Source organism: Cydia fagiglandana, chromosome 4 (genome assembly GCF_963556715.1).
Source record: "Cydia fagiglandana chromosome 4, ilCydFagi1.1, whole genome shotgun sequence".
Taxonomy (NCBI): Eukaryota; Metazoa; Arthropoda; class Insecta; order Lepidoptera; family Tortricidae; genus Cydia; species Cydia fagiglandana.
The window spans coordinates 13,501,386-13,523,904 of NC_085935.1; the positions used below are offsets into that span (position 1 = coordinate 13,501,386).

The following is a 22,519-nucleotide window of genomic DNA, read 5'->3' on the forward strand; positions in this document are numbered from 1 at the left end:
CAAAAAGGAAAGAAAGTCGTGATTCCGTAAATCACAACTTTTGCTTCCTTTTACGGCTCTATTCGACAAGATAGAATAATCTTTTGCAAGTTTTATTTGAGTCAAACTGTAACGTGACATAATTTCTAGCTAAACTTGGAAACCGATATTTCGATGAAAAATACATCTAGCATGTGACAAGAGTAATTAATAAATCTTTTAAGTTATACTTTATAAGTAGGTACCTATTGTGACCTCATAATTCTACTTTTCTTTATTTATGCCAAGCGCCATTCGAAATACAGTGGAACCTGGATAATTGCAATCTCAAGGGACCGGCCACTTTTTGTCAATTAACCAGGTTTTTCATTTAAGCAGGTCGTGTCAATTAACGAGGTTCAAAAAATCGTTGGGTCAATTATAGAGGTTTTCATTAATAGAGGTTGCGTTTTGACAAATTTCTTTTATAGAGGTGCAAATAACCATTGAAAGTAGATTTACACGCTTACGTTCTGGGTTTCTAGTCTATAAAAAAGCTATATATAGCTTCTGTCAACACTTGCACTTTTACACTACATTATTTAATTACTACTTTATTTTCTTATTAATCATTTGGGTTTAAAAAATTCCATTGAACTGTAGAAGAAAGTTTTATTAGAATGTAAAAAGCATACCTACTTTGTTTTTGATTTTAACAAAACTATTTCACCTACTACAGGCTGTGATAGATACCCAATAAATAAATTGAATTCTGGATGAAGATATAAATAAAATGATCATTGCTATTAAAATATTGTTGCTGCTGTCTACAACAACTACATTTCAATTATAGAGGTAATAAGTAAGACTCGTTTCAATAATAGAGGTAAAAAAAGAGCAAAAATAACGGATTTTTTTAACACAGTGTCAATTATAGAGGTCTTAGTTGCGATGTGGTCAATTACAGAGGCAAAATTACGAAAAGCACTAAAATCTAAATTGCAATTATAGAGGTTCCAAAATTTCAATTATAGAGGCCTTTTGGTCTCAAGGGACCGGGACCGGACTTTTGGTTGCAATTATTGAGGTTTTCCATTTATCCAGGTGCCAATTAACCAGGTTCCACTGTATCGTTAATTTTCTAATAACTGTTTTATTATGAAATTGGTCAAGTTTACGTACTTAAATATCAACAATCAACATCCATTTGCTCGAGCGTGTTTATAAAGTTGCCTGGGTAATATAATTAAATCTTGATTTCATGGAGCTCTTTATGCGCGTTGAAGTCTTTTGCAACTCCATTGAGTTGTAACGACAGCTGCCGGCCTAGCCAAGGTTACAATCGCTATCGCTTCGACAACGAAAAGCTTTATGTCTCTCTATCGCTCTTCCATATTAGTGCGACAGTGACAGTTGCGTTTCGATCGCTACGGAGCGTGAGCGATTGGCAACTTGGCTACGCGGCCTGTAATAGCTGTTAATTTAGGGGCGAGGCGGTTCGATTATAGTTAAGTACGCCTGTGTATACTTAACTTTAACCTATAATATAATTAACTATACCTAATTTTAATAACAGGGTATGAATTAGATCCATATCTAACTAAACAAAAAAGTACCTATAGCGCTAACAATATTATAACAAAACCACCGGTTAATCTTTATGAAAAATAAATTCTTGCTTTGTGTATTAAGGATAGTATATCTGTGTTTCCAGATTGGTGAAAGATGGCGGCTACAGGCGGCAAGCGCCGCGAGGAGGGCAGCGACAACTCGGACGACGAGCTCACGCCGCTCGCCAACGAGATTTATGGCGGCAGGTCAGTATATTTCATCTAGAATACATACATAAACAGCGCCTTATAGATGCCACAAGGGACCAGCCGGGCTAACACATGATTGGCGACAGTATCTCGCGGCGAGATAGACTACCCGTCCCTCTTTTGTTAACATAGTTAGAAAAAGACGGTCAGTCTATGTCGCCGCGAGATACTGTCGCGCCACTCATGTGCTTGGCCTACAGAGGGCTGGCCAGTATTTTGCTCAACGCATAGGTAAGATTGCCATACAACGTGGCAATGCGGCCAGCCTTCTGAGTCTGCCCATCGGCAGTGACTTGGGGGACGTTTTTTTATTTGTAGGCTCTTTATTTTAAGTCTATTTAGTTTAGAGATAGTTTGTATTATTTTAAGGTAATTTAATGATTTATATTTATGGTATTTATTAGTGTTGTAATAATTCTACTCTTAGTTATAAATCTGCGCCATTAACTACATGACATAACTATAGGAAACCGCATGAGTTTCTACACGATAGGTAAGGTATGTTTGAAGGATCGGTTTTTAATATATGTATGTAGTAGCGTCACGATTTTACGACGAAAATATTCAAAGTTTCTCGATACGCTGCTATACTCGTAGTGTAAACCACGAGTAAGAATTAAAAACAGGTAGATATTTAACACATACAAATTCTTACGTCGAACCGCAAACTGAACAAGTTGGAATACCTAAACAAGCTTTATAGAGTTTATCTCAATTAAATTCTAATGTAATGCAGTAAAGTGAATCACAGTACAAAAAACAGAGATAAAAATAAGCGATCAATTCTTCACACAGACCTACGCTAACTATTTATCTCGGCAATTGTAATGACGACTATTTGTCATACCGTAAGAAGCCGATATATACATACACATTCCACTTTATATCCAGTGGGTGGCGAAGAACAGTAAAGTTAACCGATTACGTGAACTCGCGTTATGTTGCGTATGACATCACCCGGTTTTCGGCCCGGCGTCACCCCACCATAGGGTCATCGTATCGAGATTCCATGCTGTTTTTTGCCGTGGATCGTTCAAGAGCTTAAATAAATACTTCCTTGGTTATTAGAACGATTAAATATAGACACACTGTTATTTCTGAGACGAGTAAAGTTTAATTAGACATATGTAGATAAAAACAGACATCATTTCTTACTGCTCGACTTCGGAAGGTAGGTGAATATGCCTAGAGAGTTAATAGTAGGAACCAAAGGAGGCCTATGGGTTAAAATTTTATGTATGACAAGTAACATATGTGCATATATATACAAAAAGTATTTATGTGGATTACTTAAACATCCACAATAAAATTCGCATTATGTTATATGATTATGACATAATTGCTCCTCATGTAGTGCCTCATGAAGTGAAAACCATGTGAATTTGTTAAACACGATTACAGAGTGAAAGTGTCGATATTTGGTAAGAAAACGACAAAAACATTGCGCATATAAGTAACAATACCATTTCCAGGTATAAATAAAGTATTAAAGTGTAGGTATCCCGTTTGTATAACGGTAACAATATGATGTTGTTTTTCTTCTTAAGTAGATAATACTTAATGAGTAACATGTCCGCCATATTAAACAAGTAATTAAAAAATGCTGTAAACGGATCGTTAATAGTTTAATTTATTGCATTGCAATGTGCTGAGTTTCTTTCGTAATGTGCTAGATGAGAATAGTTCCCAGTGTAGTCATCATTGCATCAGTGCCAAGTGACCCCTGATTAAAACTATATTGTTACACAACTATTCGTAAACAGCACAAATAAGACTGACCCAATACACTATGATAATCTATCTCCTTATTTCATACACATTCCTGTTTGCATACACTCGTTATTTCCTGCTAAGCAATACAAAGCAACAGGAAGCTGTAACCGACAGTCTAGATCCGGTTTAAAAAAGGCTATCAAGTTTTCTTTCTCGATTCGTTATCTTCGTTACAAAACGAGACTTGTAGGTGTTTTCTTGTGTAAAGTGTAATGCAGTAATTCTTTTAGAACATATTGATATTTAATTTATTTTCGTTTGTCGTTAACTGTTTGTGAGAAAATAATAATACCTATTTACAGTTTTAATTTTCTTCCACCGTCATTGGCATATAATTATGTAGGATATAGGCAAATAATATATTATTAATAGACATTATAAAACAAAGTGTCCCGCCGCGCCGCGTCTGTCTGTATCTGTATATGTTCACGATAAACTAAAAAAATACTGAACGAATTTTCATGCGGTTTTCACCTATGAATAGAGTGACTCTTGAGGAAAGTTAAGGTTTTGAGTAAATTGGTTGAACTAGGTACCCGTACGAAGCCGGGGCGGGTCGTTAGTATTAGGGCTTTTTTTTAGTTTTTGACGTTTTTATTATTGTGACCTTTTTTGCCACTTGTGTTATTTCTACGCGCAGAAATCGACCGTGACATGACCACGACCACTCTGTCAAGAGTGCACGACTAAGAAGAAGAGTTATTTCTACTCAGAATCACGAGTTCTTTCGACCCTAATGGGATAAAAAAATGTCTTAAAGTGTTTTTCCTATTATGAAGTTACCATTTCTTCATATACTTTATATGGCGGTCACAAAAAGGAAAGTTTGGAAAATGTATGGAAATTTTACGACACTTTTTCCAGTGCTCACTCCCCTTGCTCTTCTTTCTCATGCTTTGTTTTGCTTTGGGTAGGTTGGCAAAATAATATATTCCAATTGATATGTATATCAATTAATTGTCTAATAATATTAAAGCAAGTCATAGTTGGCTGTTTCTTTTTGTTCTCTGTTCACGTTTACCGATCGGTCACCCGGCCCGGAACCCGCTCAAATGCCAAGGTTGACAACTCCAGCGACACAACTTTCGATCTATTGGCTGCGCCACATTTTTGCAGCCAACTCAATTCTTTATTATACAAGCTTATAACTTATCATTCATAAAGTTATATTCAATCTTATTTTGCAATACATTGACCTAATGGGATACTAGTTTTGGCGGGGCCGTCTTAAACTATGCGGGGGCTCTCTTAACCATGGGCTCATAAGAATTTGGGGCCCTTTTGGAAAGTAAAGAAAGCGAATTAAATTAACATTTTTCTACTATGATCTTCTGTTTATTATAGGTAGGTAATCAAGTATACTGTTACTGCTGTCCTTCGGGGCCCCCTGACTCCCCTGAGGATGGGGGCCCTGGGCACGGGTCCCGTGTGCCCTTATGCAAAAGATGGTACTGAGTTTTGGCACTGTTTAGTTTTGCTATCATAATGTAGAACTATATAACTTCTAGGTGCTTTCGCCGACCGCCATGGCTCTTATACGTGCAATAGGACCTTAACCGACAAAGGGTCATACGTGAACAGAATAGCTATCTGCTGATGTTCTACGCAGAAAATGTTTTAAGTAGGTTACTAATTTACTATTAGAAACAGAAACTTAGCAGCAGCTGCGCGAATTGAATATGAGTGACTTTAAAAACTTGTACTTATTCAAATTTAACGAGTCCAATATGGAAATTAGGTTGAATAGACAAGTTGGTCAAAAATCAATCACAATTTATCACAATTTTTTTCTATCTTTCTATAAACTATTAAGTATTATATTTAGCATTTTGTGCCAAATACTTCTATCAAATGTTTCTGGCTTAGTATATTAAAATTAAGTACACCTTAAAAAAAATTAAACGACATTACGAGCTCAAGTCTACAAATAGGTAAAAAAGCTACCCAGAGTCTTAGAAAAGGTACCATTGTTACAAAATCTACAGATATGGGAATCAGACGTGCATTACGCTTTATGGAGCTTTTACCTGAACGGAATTATGGTCGTTGACCTCTAAGGTTGGGCATTGGGCAAGAATCTGAAGATGTTGCGGCCTGCATACTAATAAACAAACATTGCGCCGAGTTCATGTTTATGGTTTTTATTTTACCGTACGATAGCTCGGTACTCAATACAATAGGTACATAGCATTTTATTACTGCCTTTGGTGCTTAATTTATAATTTATAGGTGTATTATAAGTTTTTCGCAGGCAAATACTGTGTATTCGAGTAGCGTCGTTAAGTCTAGACGTAGTAGTAGTAGTAGTTAGAAGTAGAGACGCCGGCGACGCAGTTCACGCAGCAGCGCAGCGCAGAGCAGATTTTGTAAAGTATGGGACGTCCTTGCGATGCAGCCTGCGTAGCTAAAGGACGTTCTCTTTATAAGCTGCGCTGCGTGAACTGCGTCGCCGGCGTCTCAGCATACGCTTAGCCTTACGCTGCCGCTGTCATCATAAACTATAACGGCTATACCTAAAACATGAGACAAACGTAAAACATTTGCACGAGAATGTAAGTAGAAGTATCATAAAGCGTTGATAACTGACAAAGTGACGACAAATGACATAAGGCCCAGTAATGATGATTACTAGCTAACGATTCGCTCCAGGCTCAATCTGTATCGAAGTTGCTGCAGACATTACAACACTGTCAGCGAAATACATCTACAGTCACTAACTTATCAATAACACAGCTTAGGTCTTAGAGCTTTGAGATAAGGTCTAGTATTGTTTAAATTGCTACAGATTGCTGGGTCTACTGCAATGGATTGACGTGAGTTCTTTCGTAAGTTTTCGTGAGCTCGCGCGACATTGAGCGATCTATTGTTCGGAAACGCGCGGCGCAGGCGTCGCGGGCTCACACGTCGCTCATACTTACGACAGTCTGGATCGCGTCGGAGGAAGGCCATGCCATTTTATTAATGCACGATTTGGAATTAGATGCTGACCTCGATTTCATGAGATATAAATATAACAATAAAAAGTATCTTAGATATCGCCACTCTTTGATTGGGAGTTCTTATGTATTGAAGCTTTTCAGTTAATGCGTTGAATCATTGTGTATTAGGTTAAACCCATGTTGAGAGTAAGTAATACGTATTTAGAGTTGAATTACTTAGATTTGTTCGCATGCATCTCGTGTTGTGGTATCTACCTACTTAATTGTGTCAGTGTAGCAGTGGCAGTGCATCAAATAGTATATTCGTAGTCAAAATAGCTTAGGAAAAGTGCTCAACAGTATGAATAATTAGGCAATTCGATGGGAATCGAGTTCTATGGTCAACCCGCCGCTATAGCCTAGTCCTCTAAATCAAAAGTAGGTATTTTAGACTATTATGTTAGTGCTCTCTGATCCTTGATTAGGTATACGGAAGAAAGAAATTAAAGCAGAGTGACTTTCATTTGATTTGTATGTACTTGAGCCGAGTGGCGTACGCGATCATACTGGCAATTAACTGGCTACCACTGACTATAATTTCACGTACCGTAGCCACTGCTGCAGAACGAAGAACTCACTGCACAGTGTTTCCTTACGAGCGCATGGGGACAAATAGAAAAAAACCGACTTCGCAATGCTTGGTTTTATAATAAAGTGTCGCTTTAAAATAATGCTCGGTTTAAAAATGACAGAGTTCTAAGGTAACAACAATAATCATAAAAACTGCAAGCGAAAACGTCCGTTTGGAAATTTGAAGTCAATTAATAATTAATTACATAATTAGTTTACAACGGGCACTATTTCTAAGGAATTGCTCGAAAGTGGTAACTAAGGCAGGGTCAAGGGATGCTAGCCATTTGTTTAAGCGGTAAACAATTAGCGCAGGTTTTTTATAACAGGAGGTAATAACAATGTTTAAAATAGTGTTAGTACGTAATGAAGACCCGACTGTTAATTAATGAAGACACCATAAATTAGGGATGTAACATGGCTGTACAATCGCCCACAATGTTAACTGTCAATCGGTGGACCTTATGCCTTTTGTAATAAGGTCTACCGATGGACAGTTAAGAGTATTGCTGTTTGTATATACCTAGATATAACTTTTTAATACCATGAGTGCACATACTAACAATTCTTTAATGTATCGTGCCAGTCCATACGGAAAATATGAGTTTGCTAAGTGGATTTGTTTTTGTAATAATGAGATATTAATATTTTGTCCACACATGAACGATGGCGAATCACCATTCGGTGTGGTGGTCGTACGCTGGCCAAGCAGTCGGTATTGCGATCGCACCGTTTGCTGTCCTCAATCACACATAACAATGAGTTATTGAACAATATTCGTACTGGCAGGACACGTACCGACGTAGGCTCCCGAGTGGCCCTTGCTAACTTTATTGCTTTCATTTACCCTTCAAGTGATGTGTCTCTGAGTGTAATATCTCTAGTGATCGTTGTGTTTTCTCTTCATAATGAGTGATAATGATCGGAAAAGTTACTACGAGAAAGACGACCAGGAAGAAATTTACGCGCCAAATAATAACAATTCGTTGTATAGCAATGGGACTTTACATTACTGTAGCATTTACAGGTACAGGGTTATGAATATTACGTATTTTTAATTATACTAATTATGCAGCATGTAAGAATTACAAAACAATACCTGTTTTAATGTCTGCATACGTTTGATGGAAGGCGTTACGTATCACTTAAATGTAATCAATCAAACTTTCTAATTTCATTCGCTTGGTGCACAGCTTAGTGCTGGGTTGTCAATTGGCAACACCATGAAAGTACCTAATACCCTGTATCGTTGCCAATAAAAACTATCCATGAGTACTTACTAATTAATTCATATTTTCAAACAATAAGTAAATAGGTGCGTTTTATAAAAACATTTACGAAAAAATTGTATTTACAAGGATAAAACATAAATACATATTAAACAACAATTAGGCACGTAGGTACAGTCGACGTTAAAATATATGTTTACATATTTCGCCTTATTACAAAGGAGGAAATTGCGAAAGTGTAAACATATTTTTGACGTCGACTGTACCTAATATTAAGTATGATTAGTATTAATGAAAGGTAGGTATTATCTACTTAATCTGTTCAAGATCAGTAAAATTGTTTGAGGTTTTCTGGTCGGTTTTTTTATGTTTTATTTTTATGTTAGCGTAATCTCTTTAAATGTGATTCCTGTTTCTTTTGCACCCTATATATAATAAATGTATTTACCTATGTTTGCTAAATAATTGCCTAACGAATTGCACTAACTGATTGTTAATAAAATAGGATATGTCGAAAATTATATTGCACTTATAATTTATAATCGTTTGTACGGTTCGTTGTTCGTCGATGGTAGATCAAGAGGCATGCACTGCGACCGTTGTAATGGTTAATTGGGTTACCGCCGACCAACTAGCTATTACCTTACGTAAACCCCCCGTGTACTGTCACAACTAAGGTACCGAACCGCCCAATGTCGAAACCACAACATTGTGCCGGTTTTCTAAGCAAGAATAAAGTCGCTGAGAAACACGCTTGCCCCGTTTACGGAAATTAAGATAACATAACTGCATAATGCCTGCTCGCGTTCAATTTTGTTTTTCATATTCGTGTTTAGTAATAGTTCTGGTAACAGACAGCATTTAACATAAAACAATGGAACGCGCATGATGAATTTTTGTATCACTTGTCATTAATTACATTCATGTGTTTTGATTGGTCCTTGGTTTAAAAAAAGTATTTTTTTAGATTAGTAGATACTAGTAGAGTAAAAATAGAAGTAGTAGGTTCATCCAGCAGCAAATAGTGCATATATATCTACCTACCCGTTTTATGAATACATTCCATTCATAAAGTGGGTATGCACTTTGCAGCTCGCTGTTCCTAATTTTTTTTTTAGAAAATTGAAACGTCTATTTTCATTCCTGATTTAATACTATAACCGAATAACATCAATCAAGAAACGGATTTACTGAGAAAAATGCGATCGCATTTCAAGTTAGCACGCGCCTATAATCGCGTGAAAGAGGTAATTTAACAAAAACAATTGAACATTGGGCGACAAAGTGGATGACGACTGAAGAACTAACTAGGTACTGACAATCGGAAGGAAGTTGCGGTACCGAGTCGAGCCGATACACACACAGGTTTCTCTCTCATGACTCTCATCACCGTAGCGTAGTGCGTGTGAAAGTTGTTTTTCTTGCATCCGCGTCGATGGCATTCGCCGACTGGCAGGTTTTAATCCGATAGCAGCCAATATTCCGTATCGTAGCTATTTATAGTCATTCATTGGCTAAGCATAATGTTATGGGTTATTCCTATCCTTATACAAAACAGATGACATACCGTTTTGGTATAGCGAGTTAACCGCGTTATCGTGGCTCACTTACCACAAAATAAACTTGCTCTACTTATATTATCTAACATGCCAAACATTTTTAGGCTTGAGGTTACAGTGATTCTCTACCAAACAGCTCCCTACCTATATATTTAATACTTGGTTTTTCAAGTCAGGAAATGTTTGGCATTGAGTAAGACGGTACGTACTTAAAGCGTTTAACACGACCGAACGGTGTTGATTTCAACCCGGTCCCTTTTCAGGCATTTTCTACTAGGTACCTATTGTTTATTCGTTTTGTATGATTGCACAAATAATTCACAAACAACTTTCTCAAATTTCAGCCAAAGAACGGTGCACGAAACGAAAGGATGGGACTCGTTCCGAGAATTCCCGCCGAAGCAGGACAGTGGCTCCATGGAGAGCCAGAAATGTCTCGAGTTCACAGTGCGACTGCTCAAGATATTAGCTTACGCCGTCACGTTCGTGGTGGTGCTTGGCTCTGGGGTCATCGCCAAGGGGACGGTGCTGTTTATGACGTCACAGCTCAAGAAAGACAGGCGGCTCGCTTATTGTAATAGAAATTTAGGTAAGTTTCAGCGAAAACCTATATAGGCACTTAGTGCTTAGACAGTCATATGCCTGTATTCGGATTTCGAGATAATCACAAGATCTAGAGATCAACTTGATCTACATTAGATATCGACGTGACTTGGATATCTAAGTCATAACATGTCGAAATCGTTCAAGAGGACCTCCAGAATCGCGGAAACGTCAAATTTGACATATCTATCTTACAAATATCTTTAAATTATCCATATCGTAACTTGTTGAAGTCTAGTAGAAATCTAATTCATTTTCCGAATCGAGCCGATAGTAGTAAATCGGAAAACTGGCCAGATGTCTATCGGACCACTGAAACTTAGGGTTTAGTTAGAAAAAGGTTCCATCCATCGATATCGGTTATGGAACCTTTTTTAATGTTGCTAAGTTACTACATTAAAACACCACCATACGTTATTTTCCAGGTAGAGACAAGCAATTTATAGTAAGCCTTCCGGACGAAGAACGAGTGGCTTGGATGTGGGCGCTCCTTGCGGCGTTCGCTATCCCAGAAATAGGAACAGTCATTCGCGCCGTGAGGATATGTTTCTTCAAGTCTTCGAAACGACCGACGAGTGCACAGTTCATTGTGGTAAGTTCAACACGACCATGATAGCTAAAACTAAAGTTAAGTGCCATGTGGCGCCCAAAATTTACCGCTATATGTAGGTACCTAGACCTAGTTCGGAAACAATATGGAAATGGCTGGGTTCGTAATGGCTGTGGCATGGCATTTGTGTTAATTTTTGCGCATTTATCCTTATTAATGTGAAAGAGAAGACTTGTTTAAAATACTGCTTGCTTTCTTTTACAGGTGTTTGTTGCAGAGTCACTCCACACAATAGGTCTGGGGTTGTTATTCTTCAAGATACTTCCAGAGCTCGACGTCGTTAAAGGCGCTATGATAACCAATTGTCTCTGCATTATCCCCGCGATACTGGGCTTACTCTCAAGAAACTCGCGAGACTCGAAGCGGTTCATGAAAGTTATCGTCGACATGGCCGCTATTGTAGCACAAGTCACCGGGTTTATTGTGTGGCCTTTGTTGGAAAATAAGCCCGTGTTATGGCTGATACCGATCGCGTCTTTATGCATTTCCTTGGGATGGTGGGAGAACTACGTAACCAGACAGAGCCCCATTGGTAAGATACTCAAACTTATGTAACACACAAAACATTACTTACATTTCCAACAAGAAGCTAATTTTAATTAATTGTTTCAGGTATAATCAAAAGTTTAGGCAGACTAAAAGAAGAGTTAAATCATTCAAGATATTTTACTTACCGGTTCATGTCCATATGGAAAATATTGCTGTTTTTGATGTGCATTCTGTTCAGCATATGGATGGAAGGAGACGATCCGGCGATGTTCTTCCAACTGTTCAATGCTGGATTTGGGCCACATAACATCGTGGTTGAAGAGGTATAACTGTATAGCATAGCACTATTTAGATGATTATAGCCCACGTCGGCAAACCACATAATATAAATACGTATATACTTACCATCGTAGGTGTGTTCTGCGGCTAAGGGTCTCAATGGAGCCTTATATTGTAATAAGTACAGGTATTTAAATATGGTTCGTAACTTACTCAATTTCGTCTCGTTTCAGATACAAATTCAAACGGGAGGCACGACGATTCCTGATCTGGTAAATGCCACACTGACCGGAGACTCGGTAGAAGTTGCAGCAGTTTACAAGTCTGCCTTCTACGTTCTGCTTATACAAATGTTCGCTGCCTACTTCTGTTACATTTTCGGAAAGTTCGCGTGTAAAATCCTCATTCAAGGCTTCAGTTATGCGTTTCCTATCAATCTAGTCATCCCGCTGGTAGTGAACTTCTTGATCGCTGCTTGTGGAATAAGGAATGGGGACAACTGTTTCTTCCACGGAACCATACCTGATTATCTGTTTTTTGAAAGCCCACCAGGTAACTTTAAGTCTTTACTTTGGACTTTGCAAATCTATGCTTTTTTGACCAGTAAAAATAATATATTTTACAAATATTTACAGTTTACACCCTAAGCGATTTTATTTCTCGCCAAATGGCTTGGGTGTGGTTATTATGGCTTCTATCGCAAACGTGGATAACGATACACATTTGGACCCCGAAGGCAGAGCGTTTGGCATCTACGGAGAAATTATTTGTCTTACCAATGTATAATGGACTGCTTATTGATCAAAGCATGGCGCTCAACAGAAAGAGGGATGACCATAAAGATGTAAAGACTGAGGTAAAGTAATAAGTAAAATAAGTATTCATCATCTCACCCATAAGACGTCCACTGCTGAACATAGGCCTCCCCCTTGGACCTCCATTCGTACCGGTTGGAAGCCACCCGCATCCAGCGTCTTCCGGCGGCTTTAACAAGGTCGTCCGTCCATCTTGTGGGTGGACGTCCTACGCTGGGTTTGCTAGTCCGTGGTCTCCACTCGAGCACTTTTCGACCCCATCGGCCATCTTCTCTGCGCGCAATGTGGCCTGCCCATTGCCACTTCAGCTTGCTAATCCGGTGAGCTATATCGGTGACTTTAGTTCGTCTACGGATCTCCTCATTTCTGATTCGATCACGCAGAGAAACTCCGAGCATAGCCCTCTCCATAGCTCGTTGAGCGACTTTGAATTTTGAGATGAGGCCGATAGTGAAAGACCACGTTTCGGAGCCGTAAGTCATCGCTGGTAACACACATTGATTAAAGACTTTCGTCTTGAGGCACTGAGGTATGTCGGACGAAAAGACATTACGTAGTTTCCCGAACGCTGCCCAACCGAGTTGGATTCGGCGGTTGACCTCCTTCTCGAAGTTGGACTACTTGTCCTAGGTAGATGTACGAGTCAACAACTTCGAGTACCGAGTTCCCAACAGAGACTGGGATGGGCACAACATTGGCATTTGACATAAGTTTCGTCTTGTCCATGTTCATTTTCAAGCCCACCCGTTGTGAAACTCGGTTGAGGTCATCGAGCATCATGCTGAGTTCCTCCATCGACTTTGCCATGACTACGATATCGTCGGCAAACCGAAGGTGAGTGATGTATTCGCCGTTGATGTTGATGCCAAGTCCTTGCCATTCCAGGAGCTTGAAGGTGTCTTCCATTACGGCAGTAAACAGTTTCGGAGAGATAACGTCTCCCTGCCTTACGCAGGTAAAATAAGTATTAGCATAAGGTTAAATGTCAATAGTTTTTCTTCGCACAACCAGGAATTGTCTGTCTATAGAGTACCTATACATATATTAACTAATCTCAGTGACACTAATAAACGTGAAATATTGATACAAATTATCTGAGACTACATATTTCATTTAGACGTGAAAGATAAAATAACTGACATGTGTTTTATGAATTTCAGGATCTTGCCGAAATCGAGAAAGAAAAGGGTGACGAATACTACGAAACCATCTCGGTACAGTCAGACAATACTGGTGCTTCTCCCAAAACCATCAAGTCTTCAGACCAAATCACCAGAATATACGCATGCGCTACTATGTGGCACGAAACGAAAGACGAGATGATAGAGTTCTTGAAGTCGATCCTCAGGTTGGATGAAGATCAGTGCGCGCGGCGTGTCGCTCAGAAGTATCTTCGCGTAGTGGATCCTGATTACTATGAATTTGAAAGTGAGTTAACTTGTATGTTAACATAGCTAACTTGGCGAAAATTTACCAACTCTGCTGCAACGCCCTGCAAAGCCTAAAAAGCGATATCATATTAAAATAACTACTTATTTCTGATTTACAGCTCACATTTTCTTAGACGACGCTTTCGAAATTTCCGATCACAGCGATGACGACTCTCAAGTGAATCGATTCGTGAAACTTCTCATCGATACAATTGACGAAGCTGCTTCCGAAGTACATCAAACCAGCATTAGAATCCGGCCACCGAAGAAGTACCCGGCTCCGTACGGCGGGAGGTTGACGTGGGTGCTGCCAGGAAAGACAAAAATGATTTGCCATCTTAAGGACAAGGCAAAGATTCGTCACAGGAAACGTTGGTCTCAGGTACCCAAACTTAATATTGCTAGGTTAGTCACATGTCCGTGTAGGATCCGTGGCCATTTGTGCAACCATTATCATTAATTATATGCTCCTATAACTTCCTAAAAATCATGTCATTAAGATTTATTTTTGTTCCAAATTATCCCCTCGTGTAATAGACACTTAAACATTCTAACATACACTTGTTGTAGATACAAATATCCATATTATAATTTCCTTAGGTGATGTACATGTACTACCTTTTGGGTCACCGTCTAATGGAGTTGCCGATATCCGTGGACCGAAAGGACGTTATGGCTGAAAATACTTATCTTCTGACTTTGGACGGAGACATCGACTTCCAGCCTCATGCTGTCAGACTGCTTATCGATTTGATGAAGAAGAATAAGAATCTTGGAGCTGCTTGCGGACGTATTCATCCAGTTGGATCAGGTAACCAATTATGTCTGTTTGCCTTCTATTTCATTACCACATCTACATTCCAAGTGTGAATTCCGGAGAATTGAAATAAAATCCTAAAAATCTGTAGTCTGTAATAGATTGCGTGGTAGCGGCAAGATCGCCTTTTGGTTAGCTTTGTACCTAAATAATCTTAATTTCTCATCAAAGTTTCAGTTTAAGTTCGCCATGTTGTGTTAATTTTGGTAACCAAAGCAAAGAAGTAATAAATAACTATCATATATATTTTGATGTTTGGTTTAGTCACTAAACCCACATTTAAATATTTTCAGGCCCCATGGTGTGGTATCAGATGTTCGAGTACGCTATCGGCCATTGGCTGCAGAAGGCGACGGAGCACATGATCGGATGCGTACTCTGTAGCCCGGGCTGCTTCTCACTCTTCAGAGGGAAGGCGCTCATGGACGACAACGTTATGAAGAAATACACGCTACGATCAGATGAAGCTAGGCATTACGTACAATACGATCAAGGTAATTTTAATCAAACATTACACAGGTGTAAATATAATGCCAAAAATTTGTTAAACGTTTAACTTGACCTATTCCTTCAATCGAATTCACTTGCGTTTCTTTTGCATTGCGTTTGCTTTGATGCTGACTGCGAACCTTTATACTATATCTTTAAAGAGGTACATGAAGAAGAACAGTCGATTTCTATATTTCGGCGATAGACTGACAAAAAATAGCCCGCAAATTTGTAATCATGTAAAAATTCAAAAAGTGTGATTTGGGTATATGATTCTGTATCACACAATGGCTGTAAATTTTGGAAGAGTACGTCCAAGATTTAGGAATATACTTCAACTTTTCTTCCATCACAGGAGAGGATCGTTGGCTATGCACCCTGCTGCTCCAGCGAGGATACCGTGTAGAATACTCCGCCGCGTCGGACGCGTACACGCATTGCCCCGAAGGTTTCAGCGAGTTCTACAACCAGCGTCGTCGCTGGGTGCCCTCCACTATTGCCAACATCATGGACCTGCTCGCTGACTATAAGCACACCATCAAGATCAACGACAACATTTCCACTCCGTATATCGCTTACCAGGTAACGAATTCAAACAAGTGCCTTATTTTTTCGCTTAGGTTATCGAGTGAACTCCTGAATACCTTAAAATGTGGCGAGCAGATTTCTACGAAACATACACAATAAAAATACTTACTTACATGTATAACAGCTATTAGGATTTACTCAAGACTAATATAATTTTCAATTAATTTCAGATGATGTTGATGGGCGGTACGATCCTGGGTCCCGGCACTATATTCCTTATGTTGGTGGGTGCCTTCGTGGCTGCTTTCCGAATCGACAATTGGACCTCCTTCGAATACAATTTGTACCCGATATTGCTATTCATGTTTGTCTGCTTCACGATGAAATCCGAAATTCAGGTAAGATCAGCAAGTGCAATAGGACTTCACAATTGATATTAGATATCATGAGACCAATCGTGGACCAATCATACCATAACTACACTGCTAAAGTAGTTCGGTTAAAATGCCGTAGGTAGTTTGTAACTGTCGGTAATAAAGAAAGCCAGTCCATTCAACTGCATTACTCCAAACAATGCACTATAAAAATTATTGTAATAAACCAGAAAAGCAGTCTCAAAGAGCACATTGGCATAGAAGTTCAGCATCAGTCAGCTAAGTTCGATTTGTTCAGTGAATACAATATGTTCTGAGGAGTGTTTGAAATATTAATTTGTAACGTGTTCTTGTTACAGTTACTGGTTGCTCAAATTCTATCGACAGCGTACGCTATGATAATGATGGCTGTAATCGTCGGTACCGCGCTCCAGTTAGGCGAGGACGGCATAGGATCACCTTCGGCCATATTCTTGATAGCGTTGTCGAGTTCCTTCTTCATAGCGGCGTGCTTGCATCCACAAGAGTTTTGGTGTATCGTGCCCGGAATCATCTATTTACTTTCTATCCCATCTATGTACTTGCTTTTGATTTTGTATTCGATTATAAACTTAAACGTCGTATCGTGGGGTACTCGAGAAGTGCAGACTAAGAAAACAAAGAAAGTAAGTTCTCGTTGGTTAACATAGTTGGTATCCAAGCAATTTAACTGTATAATAAAGTGGCTAATGCGATTATGGACTTTTTAGGAAATCGAGCAGGAGAAGAAAGAAGCCGAGGAAGCCAAGAAGAAAGTTAAACAGAGGTCCCTCTTAGGATTTTTACAAGGTGTAAATAGCAACGAAGAAGAGGGGTCTATTGAATTCTCTTTCGCTGGGCTTTTCAAGTGCTTACTTTGCACGCATCCTAAGGGCAACGAGGAGAAAATACAGCTGTTGCATATTGCTTCGACGCTCGAGAAGTTGGAGAAAAAATTGGAAACTGTAGAAAGGTGGAGTACATTTTATTTTTATAAAAATTACTGGACACTAGTTATTAAAAATTTTGTACTAAAAAGTAAAAATGAAAAATTTCAGGGCAGTTGATCCGCATGGACTAAGTAGAGGACGTAAGCTATCGATCGGGCACAGAGGTAGTACGAATGGCGATCACGGATTAGATGCGTTAGCAGAAGACCCAGAGGACGACCACAACTCGGATTCCGATACCGACACTTTGTCTACTGTACCGAGGGTATAAACTTGCACTACTTTATTACAATATGGAATCTTCTTCATTTAACTCTGGTCATTTAACAGAACCAAATTGCCAATTTGTAGACTTTGACTGTCTATACGAAAAAGGTTTATCAACCCTTGAAATAAAAAGTAGAAACAAAAACGATGAAAATACTAAAGTAAAATCGTATTCCTAATTTGTATTATACGTTTAGGAACAACGAGATGACCTCATCAATCCTTATTGGATAGAAGACCAAGATTTGAAAAAGGGTGAAGTTGACTTTTTGAGTCAGGGAGAGCTGCAGTTCTGGAAGGATCTCATTGACAAATATCTCTACCCCATTGATGCTAATAAGGAAGAACAGGTAAAATATGTCATAAAGGTGACATTTGTGTAAAAATACCCATATTATTATAAAAAAATATTTCGAAATCACATTGAAACAACCAATGTATTCTTCATGGGCATAAATAATGTAGGTATCTATTGTAATACATTGGACAAATACCTACTTCTAACATTTGGAATTTTGAACCCGTATCTACGTTTATTTTAACTTCAAATTTCCCCAAAATTGTTTACAGAATGTCTCATACAAACCGAATTGTGTTTTTTTCACTATGACAAGACTTCGAAATATATTTTTCTTCAATATGCTTCGAAATATACAAAAACTGTCATTGTTTTATAACGCAAATAAATAACATCCTGAAATACGAGAAACCACACGTTTATATGGGACAATCGGATACTCGGACAGATATAACTACCTTCTGAAGTCCTTTTTCAAATCTCCAATACTTTGAGATTCAGCTACAATAAATTTGGTACAATAATACGAACCTGATTCAAAAACATTTTTGATTCGTACTTTTTTGTATAGAACGTAAGACTAATCAGTTCCTTTACAGGTAAAAATGCTACGAATATTATATTTTAATGTTAATCTTCCCCTAATTCTAGGACCGTATATCCAGAGACCTTAAAGAATTGAGAGACTCGTCTGTGTTTTCATTCTTTATGGTCAATGCCCTCTTTGTCCTCATTGTGTTCTTATTGCAACTGAATAAGGACAACCTTCATTTCAAATGGCCGCTCGGAGTAAAAACTAACATTACGTATGATGAGGTTACGCAAGAGGTACAGTGACTTCCCTATCCAGCGCTCGGCCTTCAACGATGACTCGGGACTATGACGAACGAAGATTTCTCACAAACATTCTAAACAAAAATAAACCCCTGCTATTTACTTTAAGTCATTCCCAATCACCCTTGAAGGTTGACGCAATTTTTTACTAAATAACTGTTTTTTATGTACTTTTACAGGCTAGAATTGCTGCCGATTTGATAGAGCTACGTAATAAGTCAGTTTTTGCATTCGTTATGTTTAACGCGTTATTCATATTGATAGTGTTTCTGTTACAACTCAACAAAGATCAACTCCACGTGGATTGGCCTTTGGGAATTAAGACAAATATTACGTACATCGAGGAGACAGGCGAGGTATAGCCAGAATTATCGAAGATTGTGTCTCACGAGTCTAACGATCTTCTTCTAACCGGTCTGTCCTGGTTTGGCACACCAGCATGGAACCCCAACACACGGAGGACTAAACTTCTTCGGCGACACTCTAATGGGTTTACACGCCTTCTAATTAATATCCGAATCCCAATTATATTCCTGATCAACGCAAATCCCAGTAAAAAGATTAGGTTACAATTGATCAATATTTCTAATCCTTGTTATAACGGTAGCGTTTCACAAAGAAGTTATTCACGTTACCGTGATGGCACCCTAGATCCGTTGTTTGATAATTCCGTCGAACTTATTCCTGGTTAAAATGTCACTATCCACAACTATCCCTGCAATTTCACGTTATCCAAAGGAGGATCGATGTTGTCTGTGGTTATTAGGGTGGAGGTATCTTCTTATTAAACACGGGGACCGGGTCACTACTTCTCCTTGTACATACTTTACACCTCGGACAACGTGGTGATTTGTGTAACAGGATAATGTTTCTATCTAAATAGGTACAATGGAAAGGCAACTTAATACAGTTAACTCCTAAGTTATAAGTGTTACTTTAATATAACGAACTTTCCAACCTATACTCGTCAGGACAATGATCTATTTTTAGGACAGAAAAAGTGGACACCTTAACCCACGAAGTAAAATCGATTAATTAATCAAGTCCTTTTCGGGGCCTTAAATTTATAATTAAATTATATCGCTTGACTTTAATACTTTACTTGTCCTAAAAATAGGTTGGTTCTTACGAGACATTGTCATTTTATGTTTAATTTTACACATGATAACATAAATGACGTCAAAAACATATAACGAATGCATTTTTCTCACTGCACACCATGGTATAATAATATACTCCGCCTGGTACTCTCTTCCGACCACGTGACTGACAGAAGCCTACGTCATCATGCGACAGCGCTATATGATAATATGCGATAGCGCTATATAAAGTGGCAATGTTATTGTGACGTAGGCTTGTGTCACTCTGGGAAGAGAAGACCATGTTTTATTAGACCATGCTGCACACGTATTAAACATTGTTTTTGGTGTTATTATAGTGATTCAAGTTTCCTATTAATTTGCACATGTCAGTAACAAAAGCCACGTCTTTCTCAATTTCAAACACATCTAATAAATGATGATTTATGTTTTACTTTTAATATTTTTTAATGACACGCCTTCGCAAAGGTATTAACAATTAAAGAACATTTTCAGGTATTAATTTCAAAAGAATATTTGCAATTGGAACCTATCGGTCTGGTGTTCGTGTTCTTCTTCGCGTTGATTTTGTTCATCCAGTTCACTGCCATGTTGTTCCATCGATTTGGAACCCTTTCGCATATCTTGGCATCCACTGAACTGAATTGGTTCTGCGCGAAAAAGGTACGTAATAATAATAATGTTTGTGTTTTTTATATCAATGTAAATTTATTTGTGTGTCGTTGGCGTACGTGTCGCCATCAACTTTTATATAGATTAATACAGGTCCCCACAGAAAACCAGCGTTACGGTTTGTGGGGATTATATTTTAGCGTCCCAATGTCTTTTACGTCTGCATGCTTTTCTTTTTTTTTCATGTACTATGTTGTGGCGTTAAAATAAATGTATTTCTTTCTTTCTTTCTTTAATCGATTAATAATCGAGTACTTCCCATCAACAAGTAATTCTATTCACATACTTTTTGCTAGTCTTATCTCTTCATCACGTAATTCTTGAATAAGTATCATCCCTTTTATGTTCTAGGCGGAAGACTTATCTCAAGATGCATTACTGGATAAAAATGCAATTGCAATAGTAAAAGACTTGCAAAAGCTAAATGGATTGGATGACGACTACGACAACGACTCGGGCTCTGGACCACACAACGTGGGCAGAAGAAAGACCATCCATAACTTGGAGAAGGCGCGACAGAAGAAGAGGAATATTGGCACGCTTGATGTGGCTTTCAAGAAACGGTTCTTTAACATGAACGCTAATGATGGACCAGGTAAAACAATACTTAAATCCCTAATTCAAAAATCTCCAGGGTGCGTAGCTAACATGACAATCGATTGCGCTCCGTAGCGAAAGAAATGCAACTATCACTGTCGCACTAATATGGAAGACTGATAGAGAGAAGCAAAGAGTTTCGTTATCGTAGCGCAAACGATTGTCACCTTGGCTAGGCACCTTGGTCTTCACGAGCAAGTCATGTCGTCAACGTCATTACGAATTGATATACGATAAAATAACTTAACACATTTCTTATTCACAACAGAAGTCAAAAACAGAGATTATTTCCCCGTTTTCTCCTCAACTTATACCCCTGTCTATCTGTCCGCGGTTGTCAATTCGGATCGATAAATAGCCTCGGATATAATAGTTTGTTTTGTGCTCTTGTTCTTCAACTAACTATTAATTTTCAGGGACGCCGGTACTCAACCGTAAGATGACCTTAAGAAGAGAGACACTGAAGGCTCTAGAAACGAGGAGGAATTCCGTGATGGCGGAGCGAAGAAAATCACAAATGCAAACTCTCGGAGCAAACAATGAATACGGAGTAACTGGAATGGTAAAAATATTTTTAAAATCTACTTTGATATACCTACTAATTTTATTTTGATGGAAAACGTGAAAAAAATCAAAAAAAAGTTTTATTTTTTTTATAAATGTATTGCTGATCAGGAATGACATAATCAAATTAACTAAGGGTTGAAAACACATCCTGTATTCACCTTTCAGAGAACTCCTATAAAACGCACAACTATCATAAAATATAAAACGAAATCAAATTATACTTTCAGATGAATAACAATCTTGTGGTACCACGTCATCGCACATCAACCGCTAATATATCTGTAAAAGACGTGTTTGCCGAGCCCAACGGAGGGCAAGTGAACAGAGGCTACGAGACGACGCTCGGCGACGAAGACGAGAGCAACTCCATGAGGCTGCAGCCGCGGCAAAACCAGGTCTCCTTCCAGGGGAGGTACCAATGACCGGGCTAGTGAGGTGCCTCACATATCCTAAAGGCTCATTTAGACGAGTTTCGTTACATTGCGGGTTTTGATTGGTCGGTTGAATTGGACGTAACCAACAGTCCGCAATGTAACTAAAATCGCATGCAAGTTCGCGCGCCGTCTTAATCAGCCCTGAGTTGCCAAAACTGTTGTCACCGGCTAGGTTAAACAAATGTAGATACTCATTTTTAGAATAGTTTTAATCCTTAAGTTAAAATTAAAACTCATTTTTGTAAGCATTGAACTGCTTGTGATATTTGAAAGAGAATTTGTTATGGAACAGGAAAGTCGCTAAATAGGATATTTATGGACATGTTAGCGTGTAGAATAAAGTCTTAGGATAGTTTTAAATAATTATACACTGCCACTAAACTTTATACTTTTGTATGTATTTTTTAGGACATGTTTAAATGATTGTAAAATAAATCAAATGCAATTTGTTATATTATGGG

The 22,519-nt window shown here is 38.4% G+C and overlaps 1 protein-coding gene across 4 annotated transcripts; it reads left to right on the plus strand.

The window, feature by feature from the left end:
• Positions 1-1,663: 1,663 nt before the first annotated feature.
• Positions 1,664-22,512, plus strand: LOC134663789 (chitin synthase chs-2). Of its 4 annotated transcripts, none has more exons than XM_063520288.1 (22): positions 1,664-1,775; positions 10,232-10,476; positions 10,916-11,082; positions 11,305-11,632; positions 11,713-11,912; positions 12,102-12,420; positions 12,504-12,724; positions 13,844-14,111; positions 14,233-14,495; positions 14,714-14,924; positions 15,224-15,424; positions 15,775-16,001; positions 16,178-16,345; positions 16,681-16,986; positions 17,071-17,312; positions 17,398-17,554; positions 17,754-17,906; positions 18,506-18,682; positions 20,284-20,451; positions 20,812-21,055; positions 21,474-21,619; positions 21,852-22,512. In XM_063520288.1, exons 1-22 carry the CDS (start codon positions 1,684-1,686, stop codon positions 22,044-22,046), a joined length of 4,698 nt encoding a protein of 1,565 aa, XP_063376358.1. In that variant the 5' UTR covers positions 1,664-1,683; the 3' UTR covers positions 22,047-22,512. The 4 variants fall into 4 exon arrangements, with proteins under 4 accessions (XP_063376358.1, XP_063376359.1, XP_063376357.1 ...); XM_063520289.1 differs by lacking the exon at positions 18,506-18,682 and adding an exon at positions 18,868-19,044 and having other exon boundaries at positions 1,670-1,775; XM_063520287.1 differs by lacking the exons at positions 1,664-1,775; positions 18,506-18,682 and adding exons at positions 7,874-8,126; positions 18,868-19,044.
• Positions 22,513-22,519: the final 7 nt, after the last annotated feature.